The sequence below is a fragment of the Ornithorhynchus anatinus genome, chromosome 4 (assembly GCF_004115215.2).
Source record: "Ornithorhynchus anatinus isolate Pmale09 chromosome 4, mOrnAna1.pri.v4, whole genome shotgun sequence".
NCBI classification, from domain to species: Eukaryota; Metazoa; Chordata; class Mammalia; order Monotremata; family Ornithorhynchidae; genus Ornithorhynchus; species Ornithorhynchus anatinus.
In genome coordinates this window covers 31,527,236-31,546,681 of record NC_041731.1, presented here as the reverse complement: position 1 = coordinate 31,546,681, position 19,446 = coordinate 31,527,236, and the positions used below count along the sequence as shown (strand labels likewise).

General features: G+C 49.9%; 1 protein-coding gene across 1 annotated transcript in view; it reads right to left on the bottom strand.

Annotated features, from left to right (window-relative positions):
* The window catches only part of COL27A1 (collagen type XXVII alpha 1 chain), a 241,942-nt gene that overhangs the window by 138,642 nt on the left and 83,854 nt on the right, over positions 1–19,446 (bottom strand). The window contains exons 7-12 of the mRNA XM_029062843.1: positions 18,523–18,576; positions 9,454–9,498; positions 8,573–8,626; positions 4,280–4,324; positions 1,122–1,175; positions 154–198 (exon numbers count right to left, since the gene is read on the bottom strand). Coding sequence (XP_028918676.1) covers positions 154–198; positions 1,122–1,175; positions 4,280–4,324; positions 8,573–8,626; positions 9,454–9,498; positions 18,523–18,576 — 297 coding nt within the window. The remainder of the gene's footprint in view (positions 1–153; positions 199–1,121; positions 1,176–4,279; positions 4,325–8,572; positions 8,627–9,453; positions 9,499–18,522; positions 18,577–19,446) is intronic.

The window sequence follows — 19,446 nt, the reverse complement described above, 5'->3', positions numbered from 1 at the left end:
ACAGAGAGAGAGAAAGAGAGAGAGAAGGGGGGAGCAAGGAGTCCGGAAACCCTGACTCTCCAAGAGGAAGCACAGGGAATCCCAAGCCCTTTAACCATTTGAGGTTGCATTTCGCTTGACAAAGTCTGCATAGTAGACGAGGAAAAACTTTACCGGCCTACCCATCTTGCCCCTCTGGCCAGGCACTCCGGGTACACCCTGCAGGGAAGAGACAAAATGAGAAAGCAGGTTGAGGACCTGAGAAAAGAAAAGGCATGCACGTGCACGCGCACACACACACACATACAAACACCCCCCTCCGCCCCCAACTCCAGCATGGCTCAGCCCACCTTCAGACACTTTGGGGCCAAAACCTGGAGAGCCTTGACCTCAGTTTATGGACTTGACCCTCTTCTTCCTGGTTGAGTCTAGATTGGGGGTTTAGCCTAGTCCCAAAGAGGGAAAGACAACAAGGCAGTGGAGCGTTTCCTGTTTGGTAGGTGGCTGCCTTACTTCTACACCCAAAGTCCCTGGCTCCCCAAAGCGCCACCCACCACCCCATCTTCCACCACTGCTCAGGAGTCTTCAGGGGTTCTGGAGTCTGAGGGAATCTCAGGGAGTGCTAGCAGATGAAGGGGGTAGAACAGCCCCCACTGTAGGGGCACAGAAAGGAGTGTATGGAAGGGTGAAGGAAAACATGAAGAGTCAAGGGGGTGGGAGGGCAGGGACTGGAAAGCTGGAGGGAATATTTGGGGTGTGAAGCTTTCTGCTTAGATTCTAATCCCCGCCAGTTTACTTAGGGGTACCCAGGGGCCGCCCACGGTCTCCTGGACAACCTGTGGGTGGGTTTGCTGACTCGGCTCCTACCCAGAACTAGATCATGGCCCAGAGAGGCCCTGAGCCATTTCCAGGAGGCCGTGGTCCTAGGGTAGTGGTAACAGGGTTTATTAAGGGCTTGCTGTGTGCGGAGAGCACTACTGTAAGCACTGGAGTGCTCAGTGCCATCAATGTGCTCAAGGCCTCTATGCGGCTCCTGGGCCCTGGGAGACATAACAAATATCCCTCGCTTCGGCCAGGGACAAAGTGGGCAGGGGGTCCAGGAATGGAGGGTTGGAAACCCACTGGCCTGGCAGGATACTCACTCGTTCTCCGTCGGATCCTGGCAGGCCGAACAGGCCGGGGAGACCAATATACCCCTGAAGGAAGAGCAAAGGCAATGTCATGTGTATTGCTCTCAGGTGGGCCAGTTCTCCCCTCCCTGTTCACCTCCCTCCCCCCCGGCCCTCCCAACCACCCCCCAGTCCCCAGCGGCGCTCATTTCCGGCGCTCCGAGATGATATAAGCCTTGAGGCAAGTGTATATGCCCATGGACTGCATGGTGCTGGCTTCCACGATGTAGTCCAAGGGCACATACCCTCACACCAGGGATCGGCCGGCTCCTGTGACGGGAGAGAGGGAGGGAGGCCGGGGAGGTCAGGGCCGCAGCCCCACCCCATCCCGGCTGCTCCCCAAACCTAGAGAAAATGAAGCTCCGTTTGGGTTAGACATGACCAGTCCCTGCCGCCCGTGCCACCCATCTACCCCTGATGGCAGCCTGGATGAACTCTGCCCTGCCCTCTGGGCCTCACCCCCAAACCTGAGCAGAATCCCAGATGTCTGGACTGAACCTATTTCCCAGCCAGAAGTCTCCCCTGCCCGCTCTTCTGGACTCCCAAGGTTGGATTTCAATTAGCATTTGAGCACACAGCTCATTCTCTCTTGGGAAACAGGAAATGGCGCAGATGGGACAGGCTAGACTGAAATGGAGATGTCTCCATTATCCTCATCCAATTCCCCATCCACCTGCCTAGTCTGGCCAGACCCCACCCTGGTTCTTGCTTCAAATTGGGTCTCCTCCTAGTCATGACAGCCAACACGTAGCCCTCATTGCCCTCCACAGGAAGCATGTTCCATGTCGTTGGCTTCGCCTCAGCAACAAGATTTACAAGCCCAGCCTGGGTCTTTCCCAGAGAGAATAGCCCTCTCTCCCAACCCTTCTCTCCTGATGGGGTGCCCTCACAGACCCATGGAGTCTGTGTCATCATGAAGATGGAAGGGCGGGGAGGGGACAAGAAGGAGAGCCCAAGCCCACGATAAGGATAGGGGCCTACATAGCTCCACCTTCTCATCTGCACGTGGCTTCAAGATGTTGGCTCATCCTTCCCAGGAAGCTGAAATTGTTCCCAAGGTGCCTTGGACTGGTCCTTCCCCACTCCCAGCCCCCTCCCTGGGGAGTGAGACAGACCAGAGTCCCCACACCACATAGAGGATTTTCTCTTCTATTGTAAGCAGGATTCAAATTGAGACCCCACTGGGACAGAAGATTTAGGGAGAATAGACCATGGAGCTGGCAGCTTCCTATTTTCTCTCACTTTCTTGAAGCTCAGGAGAAGCCAGTCAGCAGCACAAAGGACGCAAAAGGACAGGATGAGGGCCCTGGAGTCCTGAGCTCCCTTCTTAATGTGAATGACTACAGTAGCACAACCAGCTAATTACAAACTGATCACTCAAGCTCCCTTAGGCTTCTGCCAAACTATACTACCTTGAGCTGACTAGAATAGGGGTCATCACCTGGAGCTATTCTTATCTTATGTTATGGCCCCAAGGGTGTCAAGTGCAGGTGAATTCACTTGAGGTGGTGAAAAAACCATGGAGCTCAAGTTGTCTCTCTCTACCCAGAGCTGAGGCCCTGGCTACAGTTCAAGATACCTGAGCACAAGCTAGCTCCTGATCTATCATCTGATGATTCAGGTCCATGGAAGAAGTCCATTACATCGGTACTGAAACAAAATGGGTCTAAACTGTCTGCTGTGGTGAACGCCAATGAGGCAGACCCCACCAAATTCCACAGATATTAATTCCACCACCCACTATCCCCTCTCCAACTTTACCTAGAATTGTCTCTGACATCTTCACCCATCCCAGACTCCCAGAGACCACTCCTGTCCTTCCAATCCCCACTACACCATTGGCCCCTTCTGATCCCCAGACCACCTCTGGAAGGTTGAACAGAACTGCTGGCTCAGTACTGGACCAGTCTTCTGGATGCTTGGCCACTTCAGGGCACAGTCAACACGGGCTCAGATTTCTGAGCGTCGCCATACCCGCTGGTGTGGTGGACCGTCTGGTGCACAGGGCCAAGATGGGGTGGAGATGTGGGGTGCTCAAGTGGGATCAAGCACACTCCAGGCAGTGGGTGGGTATGACTGGGCTTAGTGAAGTGGGAAGCAATATAGGAGATGAAGGGAATCGGGCAGTTGAGGGGTGGGAGAATTTTCTAATAAGTATGTATGTGGGGGGGTGGAGCGGGGTTGGGGAGGGAGGGTATCCAAGGTAGAGAGGAAGTTGGCTGAGATTTCCAGGGTAGCTTTGGGGCAAAATCTAATGAATTCTTTTCCTCTGGTCAGGGGCCAGGCCGCATGGGCCTAACTGATGTACACAGATCACTGAGCGGTGCTTGTCTACCTTTCCCTGTTTTTTGATTCATTCTTTCACTGGCTTGGCACGGCTTTGTACTCTGGCAAATTGCTCCTACCAGTGACTGACTGGAAGGGACCTGCTCCCCAGAGCATATGGGGCCTTGAGAGATGAGCACAAAGTCAGGCGACACCCCCAGCTCAGTCCTCTGCCCAGAAGGGAAAGATGCCCCACCCCACTAGAGTCATTCCCATGCGGGTGAATCAGCCCCCCAACTCCCAAGCTTCCTTTTGTCACTCCACTCTGAGCATCCGGTGTCAGCAAGCATGCCCATGTGATGACAAATCACAAGCAATTAGAGTCACTGGGACACCCTGTTTATATTAATCTCATTGGATGGCGAGCTTCCACTGCCCCAGTGGGAGCAGGAAAGTGGGATCAGGGAGCAGAGCCGCTGGCTAGGCATCTTGGGGTCCAGTTGTCTCTGCTCCGAAGTACTGATATCCTGATCACAGTGAAGTGCTCCTGTTTTCCCAGTGCTTGGAGTTTGGCTCTGGCTGGAGGCTTCAGAGCGCACTGACCAATTGTCCACACTCCCCTCCCCTTCCCCATCTTTCTGTCTCCTGAGGAAGGGTGAGAGAGTGGCCAGCAGCTTAGGAGCTGGGGCTCAGAGTCTTGTTAGCAACTGCTCTGGCAGCAGTTTGGGAACCCCACCTAGAGGGGTCTGGGAGGGATGAGGAGGGCGTGATGGGGAGCTCTGAGAAGGGGTCGGTTCTGGAGGGGAGAGCACTCGGCCCTGCTGCCCAACTGGCTGAACCCAAAACACCGGCAAAGCACCACTTACCCGGCTGCCTTTGGGTCCTGGGTCTCCTATGGCTCCAGGTAATCCCTGAAACAGAAGAACGGAAAAAGGAAGACAAATGTGGAGAGGCTTTAACCAATCCCGTAACTGAGGAGGAGGGTTTATGGCAGGATTTCCAAAGGTGGTGTGGGTCAGGGGGCTCTTCTCCAGTCAACACAAATCCCAGTATGCTGTTCAGCTGTCCCACCACACAAACACACATATCAGCCAGCCCCGAGCCCACAGTACCCTGGAGCAGCAGCTGGATTAAGTCCTCCATTCCAAATCTGCCAGTATCCTCTCCTTAATTTATATTCTTGGACTATGAGTCCTGGGAGCCAGGGTCTGTGTCTAATTCCCATTTATGAGTTCTTTTACAAGGCCTAGCACAGTGCTCTGCATACAGTAAGTGCTTAAAACCACTACTCCTACTTTTCTGCACACCATTCAGGTCAGCCTCTCTGCACGAAGAGGCTAAGGAAAACCATGAAACCCTTCTAGGAAGAGGCTATTAGGATCCCAGCTTTCCGAGAAGAAGCCCGCTCCTGAGAGAAGAGGCATGACAGAAACAAGATGGAAAACACTGTCTTTGGCCCTAGATACTGCAGATCTGAAATGGCGCATCTTCCCAGCTATAATATAAATTGTATCCACTACCACCTACAAGCAAGGTTGAAGGTGAGCTGTAAATCTGGCCACCAGTCTGGTGTCCACATCAAATGTGGCCTACAAGTGGCTTGGGAGAGCACCCCCATCCTTCACCATTGAGCTCCGGCCTGAGTTTCCCACCAGGAAACCGGCTGCTTTGGACAAAGGGGAGGCGGTAGAAAGACTCCTCTGGCTCAGATGGTCAGTGGAGGTAATGGAGGTGCTGTGAAGCCCCTCTGCCTCAGAGGCGCCTCTGCTCTGGACCTGGTTTCTGCCATTGTTCCCCAACTCATTGCCCTCACCCAGGCCCCGGAAAGCCCGTGGAGTGGACTAACAGATTCTCTGGGGAGTCAGTTGGCTGTGGGGCAAGTTGGGTTGCCTTACAGATCTCTGACATTGAGGTGGACAGCAGTTAAATAAACACAGTAGCCTATGAGGTTTTCACAATTGGAGGTGAAAATTTTTAGCCTCCAGGTCTGAAAATTCCATTTCCATGCATTCTGCCTAAATTCCAGAAGCTCCTTTAGTCTTTTATATTTTTTAGCACCCACCAGCCATCTGTGTGTGTGTGCCCGTGTCTGTGTGTTTTATGTCTTGGAAATCCTCTGGTGGTGAGCTGCCCACCCTTCCCCTTCCCTCCCAGGACTTTGGCCAGGCAGTGGGCAGGCTAATGCTATGTTTGAGAATGTTGTGGTCTCATGTGGTGGCGTCTTCATGGCCACTGGGGTTTCCTCTGGCATCCTGCCCTAACCCCGGTGGCTGACTTGTCTGTCCTCCTCTTTCCTACTCTTGCCTGGTGCGACCCTGGAATTAGTATATTCCTTCTGCCCACTCCCACTCTGTACCCCCATCTCCTCTATGCCCTCAGTCACAAAGCACAATCATGAAGATCTCCCCAAGAGGCCAGGCTTCAGTTACTCTGGACCGCAGGGGTGGCACAGTAGTGTCACTGTGCCACTGGGGGGAGATGGAGAGGTGGGCCGGTGGGTGCTAGGCAAATCATCTTAGGCTGCACCTCCAGAATCCTCAACTGCCCTCCTGCTCTGAACCCCTCAGGGAAAGGGGGTTGGGGGGCAGGCGGTGGCCCAGAGGGGTGTGAGCCTCAGGGGCCAAGGCTGAGATCTGCAATGGTGGAAGTGTTGAGGGGCACAGCAGACAAGCTTGGGCCAGAGGTAGGCAGGTTGGGGAGGATGGCTTCAGAGAGTCACCTTCTGCAACATGTGCCCAGGGATTGCTGACTCAGTCTATGTTGAGAGAATGGACTTTTAAAAAGCATGCTGTTCCCCCGAGGAAGAAATCAGGAATAGATTTGTTCCACATGCCATGAATATGCCACAGGTATCAAAAGGATGAACAGATTCCTGAAGCCAGAAGCCTTTGCATAATTGGCTGAAGGCATTGGCTACTTCTTATTGTGGTCATTGGCTGGGCCCTGAAAGGATCATACAGAGCAGAAGTAAACTCCACTCCTCCCTTCTGGCATCTGCTCTGGAGGGGTTGGGCTGGTGGACATACAGGAAGATCCCAATGAAAACTCCTGCATGGGGTGTCGAGCAGGGAAGAGGGGGGCGGTAGGTGCCTGTGGGTGTATGATTTCCCAGATTCCCCTTAGATTATACCATGGGTCCAAAGGGTCCTGGTCTCTTCATGAGTCAAGGGAAGGTGAAGAACTGCATTCAAGACTCCTGTTTCCCAGTCCAGGTTTCAGTGACTAGCCTGCCCCGCCTGTTTCTCCAGCAGCAGTGTGGGAGGAGAGAGATAAGGGGGATATATTGAGAGAGATGGATGGATTTCCACCAGGGCCTGGCAGAATTCAATGTCTCAGACTCTGCAAGGTGGGAGAGAATTTCCTCTATGATGCCGCCTTTTGGGGAACTAGTCTGGGGGCAAAATGAATGGATCCAGAACTTGGATTTTAGAAAATTTTATGTGGCAGCTAGAAAATTCCCGGAACCAGTTCACGCTGTTTGCACAAGACACGAAAGACTGTCTCCGTCAGGGTTAACTGTTTCCAGAGAAGACATTCAGCAGATTTTCCTGCATTTGTATCTCCCGGCAACTGTCCAGGCCATGCCAACTTGACTGACACTCCCTGATTCTCAAGCACAGAATTGTCTTTGATATGCAGTGAGCAGACTCTGTGGATCAGGGTTCCTTTGGGACCAAGCCCACACTGCTGGCTGGATTCTGTGGAGACCGGAGACCACAGTGGGCTGTAACCCGAGAGCTCTTCTTGATTTTCATGCTACAACCAAAATGTGCAATGGGAAAGTGCTGGCAGAACAGTCCTACTCTGTGCATTTAGGCTTCAGAGCTTTCTCCAGGTCCGGGGAAGGGAAGAGAACATTCTGAATATGGATGGGGGAAATTCATAACCCTATCTGGCTTAAGAACCCATCCCCACTCTTTGGCTTGATGGGGGGGGCGGGGAGGGGGCTTTGAGATCCAGGCATGAAAGGTCAGGCACCACCTGGGCTGTCAAACACTTGCCTGCCTGTCTCCAGGAATGCCTGTCTGCACAGGACACCAACCAGCTTCAAAACTGCATGGCCTAGTGGATACAGCATGGGCCGGGGAGTTAGAAGGACCAGTGTTCTAATCCTGGCTTCACAACATGTCTGTTGTGTGACTTTGGGTTGTCACTTCACTTCTCTGTGCCTCAGTTGCCTCATCTGTAAAATGTGGATTAAGACTTTGAACCCCTTGTGGGACAGGGACTGTGACCCATCTGATGAATTTGTAACTACCCTAATGCTTAACAGTGCTTAAATACCATTAGTATTAAGACAGGACCCTCCAGGTCCAAGAACAGTAGAGCACAGGTATCCAGAGCCACCTGGAAAAGACAGTAGTCATTTCAGTGTCTCATTGTGTGTATGTGAGTGTGTGTGGGGTGGTTTCCCTCTGGCTCAGGGCAGGGATACCTCAAGAGCTCATTTAGTTGGGGACTACTAGAGCCCTTGCAGCATAAATTTGGTCCCACTGGGTTGAGAGGAAACAGACTGATGTACGGGGGTTTTGAATACCCTTCCTGTTATCCCATCAGTGTTAGACTACAAACAGGAAGGGGGTCTCTTGCAGTGAGCAGTCACCCTTACACCTGCTTCCTCCCTGCAACCATGCCTAGATTGTAAACTCATTGAAGGCAGAGAATGTGTCTATGATTTTGTGTTGTCCTCTCCCAAGTGCTTAGTACAGTGTTCTGCACACAGTAAGCATTCAATAAATACGATTGATTGCCTAAGCAATTGGGCAACAGAAACTCAAGTAGTCTGACTGGGACAGTGCAAGATAATAATAGTAATGATGGTATTTGTTAAGTGCTTGCTATGTTCCAGGAATGTACTAAGCGCTGGGGTGTTCCACGTTGGGCGCACAGTCTCAATCCCCAGTTTACAGATGAGGTAACTGAAGCAAAGAGAAGTGGAATGACTTGCTCAAGGTCACACAGCAGACAAGTAGTGGAGCTGGCATTAGAACCCATGACCTTCTGACTTCCAGGCCATGCTCTATCCACTATATGAAGGATGGATAAGGCAGCCCCACTGAGTTCGAGCATCTGCCCACCTTTGCCCAACAACCCCCCAAAAAAACACCATTGCTGGAAGTCACTGGCCGTGAAAGCCTTCGAGAAGCTATTTACTGCACCTGCCTGCCAGGATAACCTTTGGCACCCGGACTTCCCGCTGGTCCTGGCTCCCCCTGCAACGGAAAGGAGAGAAAGGTAAATGAGACCCCCTCCGAGCCTCTTGGCCCCAGGCTTGCAGGGAGGCAGTGCTGGTCGGGGGGAGAAAAGGGGGAGGGAGGTCTGTTACAGTTACAGTAGACAAAGAAATGCAAAGGACAGAAACAGAGGAAGGAAAATTTGATGAAAAATGGAGGAAGTCGCCCTCCCCAGAACTTGGGGAAAAACAGGCTAGACAAGATCTCTGCACAAAGCCCCCAACTCTGCAAGGTCCAAGGGGAGTTTGGAACAAGGAAGCCAAGAAAAGGTGTTAGCTGTGTCTCTCCATCTCTGGCATATGGAACTGTTTTACCCGGGGAAACCCTGCCAAGATTCTTGAAAACTAAATGGATGCATGTATAATATCGTCTAACATCGCCCCTAACAGCCCAGCTATTCATGGCTTTTACTGCAAACATCAGACTTAACCAAACACTCTAACAGGGAATTACTGACTCTCTCAGTAAGATGTGGTTTGCGAGAAAGCCCAGCGGCAGATTTCGGGCAGAGGGAGTGAGTCTGCAGGGAAAGTAAGAGCTCCCATCTCTGCCCACTCCTCCAGTGCAAATGCTCAAAGCCTCAAGGAAACAGGGTGGGCATCCAAGAGGAGTCACCCTGCCAGTTGGTCCTGGCAGGCTGGGCCATGGCGGTGTCGACCGGGCCCAGGAATGCCAAGAAGCAGTGGCATAAATCAACTAGCCTGGGTGGAAAGGGTCCGTACACACAGCGGCAGTGTTTCTTTCTGGGTTGGGCGAGAGCTCAGAAATCAATCCTTGGTGATTTTGTCGGGAATGGGGACACTTACCTGGTCTCCGGGATGCCCTGATGGTCCCGGGTAGCCCTTCTGCCCCTGGGAGGAAAAAAACACAGTAACAGAGATGATCAGAAATTGCCTTCAGGTCACATCTGTCAGTTTAGAAGGGCGAAATGGGAGGGTTCATTCGTTCATTCATTCAATCGTACTTAATGAACTCTTACTGTGTACAAAGCACTGTATACTAAGCTCTTGGGAGAATACAATACAACAATAAACAGACAGTCCCTGCCAACAACAAGCTTACAGTCTAGAGTGAGAGACAGACATTAATATAAATTACAAATACATAGGTGTGTGGGGCTAGGGGAAGAACAAAGGAGCAAGTCAGAGTGACACAGAAGGGAGTGGGAGAAGAGGAAAGGAGGGCTTAGTTAAGGAAGGCCTCTTACGAGATGTGCCTTCAATAAGGCTTTGAAGTGGAGGAGAGTAATTGTTGGATTTGAGGAGAGAGGACATTCCAGGGCAGAGGCAGGACGTGGGTGAGGGCTCAGTGGAAAGATGGGTGAGACCGAGGTATAATGGAAAGGTTAGCATTAGAGGAGTGAATTGTGTGGGCTCGATTGTAGTAGGAGAGTAGTGAAGGTGAGGTAGGATGGGGCAAGGTGATCGAGTGCTTTGAAGCCAATGGTGAGGAGTTTTTGTTTAATGCCGAAGTGGATGGGCAACCATTATAGTTTTTTGAGGAGTGGGGGAACATAGGTATTTGTGATATCTATGTGGTTTGCATGTTTCTGAACAGGATTTGGCATCTGGAGGATTCATGACCATTAATTCATTCACACCCACTGACCTATTCTCCTCATTGGATTACCAACAAGGAAATGGAGGATTCAATTGGATTCAATACCTGTTATTCCAGCCCCTTAGACTTGAGAGCCCCTTGTGAGATGGCGACTGTGTCCACCTGATAATCTGTCTAACACAGTGTTTGGCACACAGTATGGAGAGATAGAAGGGCAGGGAGAAATTATTACATTTAGAGGCTTTATTATTCATTCATTCATTCATTCATTCATTCAATAGTATTTATTGAGCACTTACTATGTGCAGAGCACTGTACTAAGCGCTTGGGATGAACAAGTCGGCAACTGATAGAGACAGTCCCTGCCGTTTGACGGGCTTACAGTCTAATCGGGGGAGATGGACAGACAAGAACAATGGCAATAAATAGAGTCAAGGGGAAGAACATCTCGTAAAAACAATGGCAACTAAATAGAATCAAGGCGATGTACAATTCATTAACAAAATAAATAGGGTAACGAAAATATATACAGTTGAGCGGACGAGTACAGTGCTGTGGGGATGGGAAGGGAGAGGTGGAGGAGCAGAGGGAAAAGGGGAAAAAGAGGGTTTAGCTGCGTGGAGGAGCAGAGGGAAAAGGGGAAAAAGAGGGTTTAGCTGCGGAGAGGTAAAGGGGGGGTGGCAGAGGGAGTAGAGGGAGAAGAGGAGCTCAGTCTGGGAAGGCCTCTTGGAGGAGGTGAGTTTTAAGTAGGGTTTTGAAGAGGGGAAGAGAATCAGTTTGGCGGAGGTGAGGAGGGAGGGCGTTCCAGGACCGCGGGAGGACGTGACCCAGGGGTCGACGGCGGGATAGGCGAGACCGAGGGACGGCGAGGAGGTGGGCGGCAGAGGAGCGGAGCGTGCGGGGTGGGAGGTAGAAAGAGAGAAGGGAGGAGAGGTAGGAAGGGGCAAGGTGATGGAGAGCCTTGAAGCCTAGAGTGAGGAGTTTTTGTTTGGAGCGGAGGTTGTTATTAATACACCTTATTTTAACACTTGTTCCCTCCCCTCTTCACTCCCTGTCATCTTCAATTTATTGAACACTTACTGTGTGCAAAACGTTTATTAAGCATGTGGTAAAGTACAGTGAGCTTTCCCAAGGGGGTAGGGGGATTCTGGGCAGATAATCACTGGGTCAAGGGAAACTGCTGCCCAGCTTCTGGCAGCAGCCTTGGAGGATTAAATTTGGGGGGAACTGCTGCATCTTGGGTGGTCAAAAGGAAGCCTGACATATGGGCAAGGATAACACACACACACACACACACACACACACACACACACGCCCCACCCCTGAGGCATCTCCTTAATTGACTCTAATTGGAGTCTAGGTTGGATTTGTTCAGAGTCAGCCCACAGGTTGATAATCCCTCCAAATCCCACCTCCTCCTTTTGGAAGTTAAAAACCATGGTAGGGAGAGGCTAGGGCCTGCCACTGGAGGCTACTAACTCAGGACCCTTCTCCCATCAAGACGACAGGAAAATTAAATGGAGAAACACAAGGAGTTTGGGGGTGTGGCTTTATGACAGAAAGGAGCCCTCAGTGGAGTAACTTCTCCAATCTAGAGATCGTGAAGGGAGGTGCCTCTGTGGTGCTGCTCTGGGGTTGGGGGTGTCGGGTGTCGGGGGAGAGGTTCCAAATTTCCCCATTTCAAATTTTCCCTGATTCTCCCCCTCTTTGGGAATACAATTTGGAGCAAAGTTACTCCCCCTGAGGGTGGAGCATAGATTTAAGAAGGAGTGTAGAAAGAGCACAGGATTGGTCCAATAGTTTAGTACAGTGCTCTGCACATAGTATATTCTCGTCAATTACCACTGATTGACTGGAAGTCAGAAGACTTGGGTTCTAATCCCACCTCTGCCACTTGTCTCCTATGGCAGCTTGAGCAAGTCACTTAACTTCCCTGTGACTCACTTTCCTCATCTTTTAAATGGGGATTAGTTACCTATTCTCCCTGTAACGTAATCTGGGAACCACATATAAAACAGAGAATGCCTGATCCGACTGCAATGTCTCTAACCCAGTTCTATGGTACAGTGTAAGAGCTGAACAAAGACTATAATTATTATCATTACTAAATCCTCCATGCTCCTTCCTCTCCATCTCACTCCTGCTGTGACTCTCCAGTCCCCACCCTCCCCCCCAGCCCCCCTGCCCCAACTCCCCTTTCAGGGGCTGCATTCCTAGAGCCTCAGATCTAAACAAGCACCCAAATAAACTTCCCTCTAGTCTCTAAACTCTTTGTGGAAAGGGATAGTGTCTATCAAGTGCGTTGCACTGTACTCTACACTGTTCTGCACATGGTAAGCTTTCAAACTGATTGATCGATCCTAGCTTTGTATGGCAGGAGGTAAGAAGCTGCTGTGTCAAAACCAGGGCTTGTCTCAACTGGAATTTCTCTTCACTAGCTGTGTTTTCTGAGTCTTCCGCAGAATAGAAACATAGCTCCCTCTTTATTCGTCTCCAACCAACACAAAGGTCTCACAAGAGATGTTTTGTGGAGAGAAACCAGCAAGGTAGCAAACTGAACAGCAGGGCCCACATGCCCAGATGCTGCACTCACTCACCCATGGTTGGTGTCCTGGAGCCCGAACCTGTATCCAGGCAGCAGGGACAGTATTCTCCAGCCTGCCACCCGGCTAGCATTGATTCAAGAGAGGGTGAGCTGGCCCCACTCTGCAATTAATTTTCCAAGTGCAATGTTGAGGATTCTGGGAGCCCTCTGAACCTCAAGGGAGGACAAGGACTGGTTACAGAAAGCTGGAAAGTCCTCATGGATTAGTTGAAGGTGGAACGAGATTGTTCTTAATCACCTGGCTCCAATCTACAAAATGGCCATTTAAAAGGATAGAATCTAGGATGGGAAGGCTCTAAAGAGGTCATCTCATTCATCCCTCTGCCCCAGAGCCAGAAACCCAGCCAAGAGGAGCAGGGCCTGCCCTGTTTTGAGGAGAATCTTTCACAGCTCCCTTGGCAGCAGGGCTCAGGAACGTGAGGCCAGGCTTCCTGACAACACTGAGTTCTGAGGGATGAAATCGCCTCTCCAGGGGCAGGCTAAGTTAGCACACTTACAACTGGCCTGGCCCTGGCCCCAGCCCTGGCCTGCACAAGGTACACAGGGTCGGGAGTCATCCTGGATCCATCCTGAGGTCCGAGAAGCCATTCCAGAGGCCCAAACTGAGGGGCGATCCCTGGCCTGCTGTCAGGACTCTCACTGCTTCTGCGGGGTTCATGGAGGGTTGGGACGAGAGAGACAGAGACAGAGACAGACGTACAGCAAGAGATACACAGATGGAGACAGTTTCCAGCCTTAGCCCAGCAACACCCCCTCACAGGACTGAGTTTGTGTTCTCCGCGGGTGTCCCACAGGGGTGGGCCCTGGTCTCAGGCCCAGACCTGTCCAGCCCTCAGGATACTACGGATGCCCCACTCTGAAGTAGCATAACAGATTGCAACTGCTGAGATTCAAGCCAAGTCCACTGCCAGAAGACTTGGTAGCTATGGCAGAGATTAAAGACTCCAAGGCTCTGGGTTCTAATCTTAACTTTGCTTTGTGATCCTAGGCAAGACATAGGATCTCAATGCCTCAGTTTCCCTGTGTCAAAGCATCCAGAGTTTTCAGTTAAAGGGATGAAATAAACAGATCCTCTAATGTGAGGATTGTGTTCATGTGAAAACATGCACTAAGGAAAACCTGCACTGCAGAACTCACCCATCCCACCACCCTGTACCTGTACACGGGAAGTTTCTTCAATAATGCGGCCCACCTAGCCCACACAAGCTTGCATGGTTGGAAGAACATTCCCTAATTTGCCAATTGTGTTCTATCCAAAACATTTACTGAAAGCACACCGTCTAGCAGGACAGAACCGGACTCAGAAAAACAACATTTTTCTTCAGCCACTGGCCTGGGGAAGGACAAAAAGAGAATCAATCAAAAGCATTTATTGAGTGCTTACTCAGTGCAAAACATTATACTAAGCGTTTGGGGGAATCCAATAGAGTTACTAGAAGTTTTCGACGATCTCATCCTGTACAGGGGAGAGTTTCCCATAAGCTATGAGCCCTCTATAATATTTATGGCACTTGTTAAGGGCTTACTATGTGCCAAAAGGTTTTCTAAGCACTGGGGTAGATACAAGTTAATCAAGTTGGATACAGTTCCTCTCCCTTATAGGACTCACATTCCTAATCCCCATTTTACAGATGCGGTACCTGAAGCCCAGAGAACAATAATAATTATGGTATTTTGTTAAGCGCTTTCTATGTGCCAGGCACTGTAGAAGTGACTTGCCCAAGGTCACATAGCAGATACGTGGCAGAGCTGTGATTAGAACCCATGGGACAGGGACTGTGTCCAATTTAATTAACTTGTATCTACCCCAGCACTTACAACAGTGTTTGGTATATAGTAAGCACTTTAATACGATTATAAAAAAAAAAAAAAGAGAAACTCGTAGTTCTGCTCAATTTTTTTGAACATCCATCAGCAACGTACATGTATTCACTGATTCACAAACACACACACATATACACAAAGGAACACAGGAAACGGGAACTCTTAATTATAAACAGAACAGAGTCCGTCCGATCCAAGCCACTTAGATATTTTACAAGCATTCCATCTGTACCTACTCACTTTTCATTCTGCTTAGCACCAGAGTTTGCATCTTAAATCTCTCAGCATAGAGGCCCAGAAGTAAGCTTCCCACCCCACTAGAAGAGGATCATGGGAGCTATTCAAAAAATAGCTAAACTGAGGCAGCTTTCGATGAGTCGATGCAAGTGTTTTTTCCTAAGAATTCCAAGGCGCAGTCTAATGTTCGCCTTGGTGTTTTACCTATAAACACAGGTAAATAAACTTTTGGCTGGGTAAGACTTGAGAAACAGAGTGTGTAAAATCCATCTGATTAACTACTCCCTCCCTCACCACTGCTTGGGAGAGGAGTCTTTAAATGGAGCCTTCTTGCTCCCAGCTGGCTCTGATGAATGTCTGGAGTCACTCAGAGGGAGGAAGAAACCCTGCCTTTGTCCCCAGACCAGATATATGAATGATCATTTCCCTTTCCATGACCATTCTCAATCAGTTCTAAATGACAAGGGTGACCAGTAGGCCAAAGTAACCAGGACCACATTCATCCAGAAACACTGCTTTGCGAGGCAAAGCCCAGAGCCAGAGCCCAGACTGCAGAGATGTTCTAGGAGCCGGGATTTCCCCAGGAAGCACCAGTCCTTCCACAGATGGCCTTCCACTTGAAATTGGAAGGGTCTGGACCATTCCCAGTTGATCAGGGTTTGAGGATTAGGGATGCATTTCTGAGTCACGGGCCTGGGTGTTAGATGACCAATGAAGGGTCAACCAAGGGATTCTCACTCCAGGGAGAGGAGGGCAGATCTTGGGATCAAGAGGGCTGACTGAAGATTGGGAGAGTTCATCTGAGAGTCTAAAGGCCAGAGTGGGAATAGGAGAGGTTGTGGTGAGAGACTAAGAGTTGATGACTTCTTCCAGGGACAATCTGGATCCTAGTCCCATCTTTTCATCCTGAAGCCTGCTATCCCTTCTTAAATCGATGACCTCTTGAGGAGAGGGGCTGCAGCCCCTTAAAGTCCCAGCTGTTCCCCCATGATCTGCACTAAGAATGGAAATATCTTTCCCAAGAAGCTCAACAGACTTGAAACCTGCTCTTTGCTTAGGAACCCAGACACCAAACTGCTCCCCAGGTGAGTGGTGCTGGAAAGTGCCCTTCTGACTCCTGGAAAAAAACCCAGTCCTGGGGATGTGGACAGGAGAACATTAATGTATGTGTGGCTATGTATGAATTTTTGAGAGTTTGAGTGTGTGTGAGAGGAGGTATTGTCAGAAGGAGATGATTGTGGATGTGTTTGGGAGTATATATTTTTGAGTGTATGTATTTTGGGAAACATGACTTTCTGTGAATGTTTGAGTGTTCATGAACATGAATTTTTTTTAAATGGTATTTGTTAAGTGCTTACCATGTACCAGGCACTGTACTAAGTGATGGAGTAGGTATTAAGCTAAGCAGGTTGGACACAGTCCATGTCCCACATGGGGTGCACCGTCTTAATCTCCACTTTACAGATGAGGTAACTGAGGCACAGAGAAGTTAACTGACTTGCCCAAGGTCACAAATGACAAGCAGCGGAGCTGGGGATTAGAACGCAGGTCTTTTGGACTCCTAGGCCCACGCTTTATCCACTAGGCCACGTTGTTTCTCTATTTTGGAGAGAGTATGTGTCTAAATATGCACTTTTAGATGTGTATGTATGTAGGTATTTTTGGGGGAAGAAATATGTGTGTTTGTGAGTATGTGGCTCATTGGAAAGAGCATGGGCTTTGGAGTCAGGGCTCATGAGTTCGAATCCCAGCTCTGCCACTTGTCAGCTGTGTGACTGTGGGCAAGTCACTTAACTTCTCTGTGCCTCAGTTCCCTCAGCTGTAAAATGGGGATGAAGACTGTGAGCCCCACGTGGGACAACCTGATTCCCCTGTGTCTACCCCAGCGCTTAGAACAGTGCTCGGCACATAGTAAGCGCTTAACAAATACCAACATTATTATTATTATTATTATGTACAGGAATATGAGTGTGTGAGTATTTGCAAGTGTGTGTGGGGGGGTGAATGCCTGTAGGGGACTGTGTGTGAGTGTGTGTGAGATAGAAAGGGCATGTGTATGGGTTTGTGAGAAAGTGTGTGAGAGTGGGTTTGTGAGAGTGAGAAAGTGGGTGGGTGAACCAAGAGGGTTTCCCAAAATATCCAGTCCTGTTTGGTTTTCCACCCCCCAAACCAGTATTTCACTGACTGCCTTCTCACTGAACAAAACACCAGGCTCTACTTTATGAGCTGCTAAGGAAAATTTCACTATTCACACCTCATCCATTAGAAATGTAGAGGGTGCGAAGGAGGCAGGGGAGGGGACAGCAGGGAACTTAAAGGTGGATGTGTGGAGGGTGGCCTTGTTTCTCAGATCAGGGAAAAAAAACCAAAGTCAGGGACTCCCTGAGGCCTGCAGATAATCTTGACTTGTAGACTGCAGCTAACATCCCCAGAATTGAACTGTGGGACATGAAGCTAGCTCCCTCCCTCAGAAGAACAGCTGTTTTGTCCTCCTGGATTTACCAAGTGCTCTCCCTCCCAGGACTGATTTCTTTTTTTCTCTTCCCAGTGCACTAGCATTCTCTGTTGGCTGAAGGGGGCTGAGAGGGGAGGAAGAATGGGGCAGGGCTCAGAATCATAAGCTTCAAATGGCTCCTTCATCACCATGGAAATATCAGAGGACGCTCCCATGGCCCCAGGGCCATTCGCCATTGCAGCTGGTTGGGCTGGGAAACAGCTGTTGGGGTGGGTATTGGCAGCTGGATCGACAGCTGGACACCAGGGCCTGAGGCTGGAGAGTGATGAGACAGCCATTGGCAGTTATAGTTTTGAAGTTTTCCTCCAAGAAACCGTTTGAGGGGAGTCCCTTGGGGACAGAGGCCCATCTCCTCTCCCTAGGCAAGAGAGTTTACTCAAATGGCATCTCTCTTTGTGGGAAGCCAGGAGAAGGAGAGAGAGGTCAAGGGGAGGGAGAGTAAGACACCCCCTGTGGGCTGGGGGAGCAGGAAAAAGCTCCAGGCTTAGTCATGCTGATGGCTGGGATCTAGTGGACCCACCTTCTAAGGAGATGAACCAAAGGGGAATCCCGGTCCCTTGGCACTCGAATCCAAAGGCTTGGGAAGCAAACTATACAAGCCAGACCCAATCTAGACTTTAGGCTCCCTGTCTGGACTGCAAGCTCATTGTGGGCACGGAACATGTCTACCAACTCTACTATACTGTACTCTCCCATATGCTAGTACTGTGCTCTGGACCCAGTAAGTGCTCTTTAAATACCATTAATTGAAGTGTGTGGCAGAGTGGTCACTGGAGAGCTAGGCACTGGGCTTTCCTTGCACTGAGGGGTGCCTGATGAACCTTGGAGCCGGCTGATATAGGGTACCAGGAGTGGAGTTTCCAAGTACTCAGGCAGAGGGTTGGCCTGCAGAGATCTGGGATTCTAGAATCATCTGCGCTGGGTCCTCTGGGGAAACACTCTTGCCCGTCCCCACTTTTCTCTAAAACCAGAGCGTCATTCAGGAAGAATCATTTGGGCTGGGCACACATGACTTTGAAATTCAAGTGCCAAAAAAGGGCAGGTCCCTTATAATAATATTCAGAAAAGCCAAGCTCTTACCTTCCGACCAAAGCAGGTCCCTTATAATAATATTCAGAAAAGCCAAGCTCTTACCTTCCGACCAACTGGTCCCAGCTGCCCTGTCAATCCAGGTAAGCCTGCATTTCCCTGAAAACACAGACAAGGAGGATGAGGCAGGGACAGGAGTGCAGAGTGCCCCTGGCCTTGGACACAATACTGTCACCACACTGATCCAAATCAACATGACACCTCTCAACAAATCTCCCAGAGTTCCAAACATTCTCTACTTTCAACTTCAAGAAGCAACATGTAGGGCAAGCTCTCTGAAAGTCAGCTTTAAATGGAGTTTTTGTCATGAGAGAGCTGCAACTCCAAAGAAGTGGAAAGATCATGAGCCTGGGTGCCGGAAGATCTGGATTCTAATCCCAACTCCACCACTTGCCTGCTGTGAGACCTTGGGTAAGTCACTTCATTTCTCTCAGCTTCAGATAACTCAGCAGTAAAATACAGATTTTGAAAATGGTATCTATTAAGTGCTTACAATGTGCCAGGCACTGAACTAAGCACTGGGATAGATGCAAGTACTGGGATAGGTTGGACACAGTCCATGTCCTGCATGAGATTCACAGTCTTTATCCCCATTTTACAGATGAGAGAACTGAGGCAAAGAGAAGTTAAGTGACTTGCCCAAGGTAATAATAATGATGGCATTTGTTAAGCACTATGTGCAAAGCACTGTTCTAAGCATTAGAGAGGATACAAGGTGATCAGGTTGTCCCACGTAGGGCTCACTGTCTTATTCCCCATTTTACAGATGAGGTAACTGAGGCACAGAGAAGTGAAGTGACTTGCCCAAAGTCACACAGCTGACAAGCAGCAGAGCTGGGATTTGAACCCATGACCTCTGACTCCCAAGCCCGTGCTCTTTCCAATGAGCCATGCTACTTCTCAATAAACCAGTGGCGGAGCTAGGATTAGAACCAAGGTAATTCTGACTCCCAGGCCTGAGTTCTATTT